Source organism: Hippocampus comes, unplaced genomic scaffold, assembly GCF_001891065.2.
Source record: "Hippocampus comes isolate QL1 unplaced genomic scaffold, H_comes_QL1_v1.1 scaffold317, whole genome shotgun sequence".
In the NCBI taxonomy this organism is placed as follows: domain Eukaryota; kingdom Metazoa; phylum Chordata; class Actinopteri; order Syngnathiformes; family Syngnathidae; genus Hippocampus; species Hippocampus comes.
Window position 1 is genome coordinate 627597 of NW_017805531.1, and position 2149 is coordinate 629745.

Here is a 2149-nt window from a genome sequence, read left to right on the forward strand (position 1 = left end):
CCCCCCTTCCACTTAGCTTAAATCGATGGGCTTTCCTCCAACCCAGACATTTAACGAAGCGGGCCAACGGAGCCGGCGAAAGAGCCACAGAGGACTCGGCCCGCCGCTTGTTACTGCCGGGCTGCGAGAAGCTGGATTTACTGAACTGACTGGAGTGGTTTTTATTCATGGAAGGAAAAAAAATGAGTAAAAATGAGAACGGCTGGAGTCAAGTGAGGGAGGCAAATGAGAACGACTCCTCTTGTTGCTCACTTCCCCGTCGCCCTGAATCACACTCCTTTCACTGTTCTATTGCCCCCCCCCCTCCTTTCTCTCAGTCAGTTCATTCTCATTTCAACCTCCGAGCGAACTGTTCAGAGAATGCCCCGTCCTATTACATCACCCGTGGCGTTCATCAAAGCGACAGGATGTGAATTACCCTGTCCGTGACACCTAAATCACGCCGCTACCCAAAGCCCGCGGCTACACGGAATAGCTGTTACTACATCCGGATCGCCGGGATGAGACAGGGAGCCTCTCGGCGAGCTCGAGTGAGCGAAGCAGCTCGCCGTGTAGTCCAAAATTATTTAGCACTCTTCAAAGATTGCTTTTAGATTTCACCGTCTGCCAAAGAGGAGAACGTTAATACTGTCAGGAACACTGTTCGTCTCGACTTCATCTCTCCATCGTCGCCGATTGGAGATTTGTATTCCCGGTAGAAGTTCAAGGTGCAATCCACACGACACGGTCCCCAATTTGAGCGCCACTTCAAACGTGACACTTTTTAAACTCGACCAAAGAGGTCAATTAGAGGTCAATTTTGGATATTTCAACGGAGGTCTATTCTTCCGAGGAGGCTTCCACTACATTTTGGCAACAACTCACGCTGCCTATTGTCATTTCTACAAGAGGCCAAGTTTCATCTGGATCAGATTAGAATTTCGCAACTACTGCTTGTCCAGCGAAAACAGTTCTTTTTAATACCCCGATATTGTTTGCGAATCGGTAATAGCCCTCTAAGACGGCATGTTTGAGCATCCAAAAAGGCAGTGAACAGCAAAAAAAACCCGAGATAGTTAAAACAATCTTCTGCAAACAGTCCAGAAGATAGCCTGCTTCGTTGTTCTCATGTACATTTTGCTGTTGCAAGTGGCAGTGTTGTTTGGACATTGCACTAGTACCAGTGTACTCTTTTGAGTTTACTAACGAGAGTCGAATCTACCTTTGATTCTCCTGGACTCCTTTCTCTGGATGGTTTTGACACCCGGCTGGAGCTCGGCCTCTGCTGACATCCTCCACTGCTGAGTCCCTTCGCCCGGCTCACAGCAAGTCCAGCATGGGTTCGCGGCCACACCAGTTAATCCAACGCCAACTCCCAGAGCTGGATTTCCCCCGACTTCCGTCTTTCTTACGGGCACGTCGCAGTCGGACTCATCGATCTCACGTTCATGCTGTCATGCGCGGCGGCGCTCCTCCGCAAATGAAGATCCAGCGTTGATAAATCGCCCTCTTCACTTGGCCATGATGTGTGCGCATTAGCAAACAACGCATGAAGAGCTCGGTGATCCTCTCGAGAAAAGCTTCAGATCTGATTTGACATCCTCTGGAGTAAGCCCGCTTGAAGGTCAGGTATCACATGGTTCGACTGGTGCTCTTTTCTGAATGTTCACCTATCGCTCTGGAACAATTCCCCCCGAGGGAGGCGGCGGCATTGATTGAATCAAAGATTGTTCTTCACAGTAGGTCAGGAGTGGCTATTATTCCCTCGGAGAGAACATCGGACGTGATCCGACAGCCTCTCACAGTCGCTGGCTCTGAACCCTGCGAGGAGATGAAGAGGGGGGGGAGACGGCGTTAATGTCGGAGCGGAGGTGGTTCCAAATTCAAGTGACACATGCCCCCAGATTGTTGATTACAAGATTAATTGAACATGACACATGGCAGGCAGCGATTTAACAAATCGACAAAGATGTTATTATCTCCTCCGGATCGTCGGTCCTTAATGAAAGATCTGCAAGTGCGTGCTGCTCGGCGGCCACCCTTGAAGGAGAGTCGTGGGGGAACATTTTGATGTGCTGCTTGTGAGTAAATACGGAAGATCAAAGCGCGACTGGTGCTTCTGTGCATGCAAAGGACTTTTTTTTGGGGGGGGGGGGGGGAAGAGTAGCGC

General features: G+C 50.0%; 1 protein-coding gene across 3 annotated transcripts in view; it reads right to left on the bottom strand.

Moving 5' to 3' along the window:
* The window catches only part of dab1b (DAB adaptor protein 1b), a 40885-nt gene that overhangs the window by 19104 nt on the left and 19632 nt on the right, over positions 1–2149 (bottom strand). For all 3 annotated transcript variants that reach the window (XR_002169207.1, XM_019877974.1, XM_019877973.1), the window contains exon 2: positions 1202–1800. Coding sequence is in view for 2 of the 3 variants with exons in the window: in XM_019877974.1 (XP_019733533.1) it covers positions 1202–1271 (70 nt within the window). In the remaining variant the exon portion in view is untranslated. The remainder of the gene's footprint in view (positions 1–1201; positions 1801–2149) is intronic.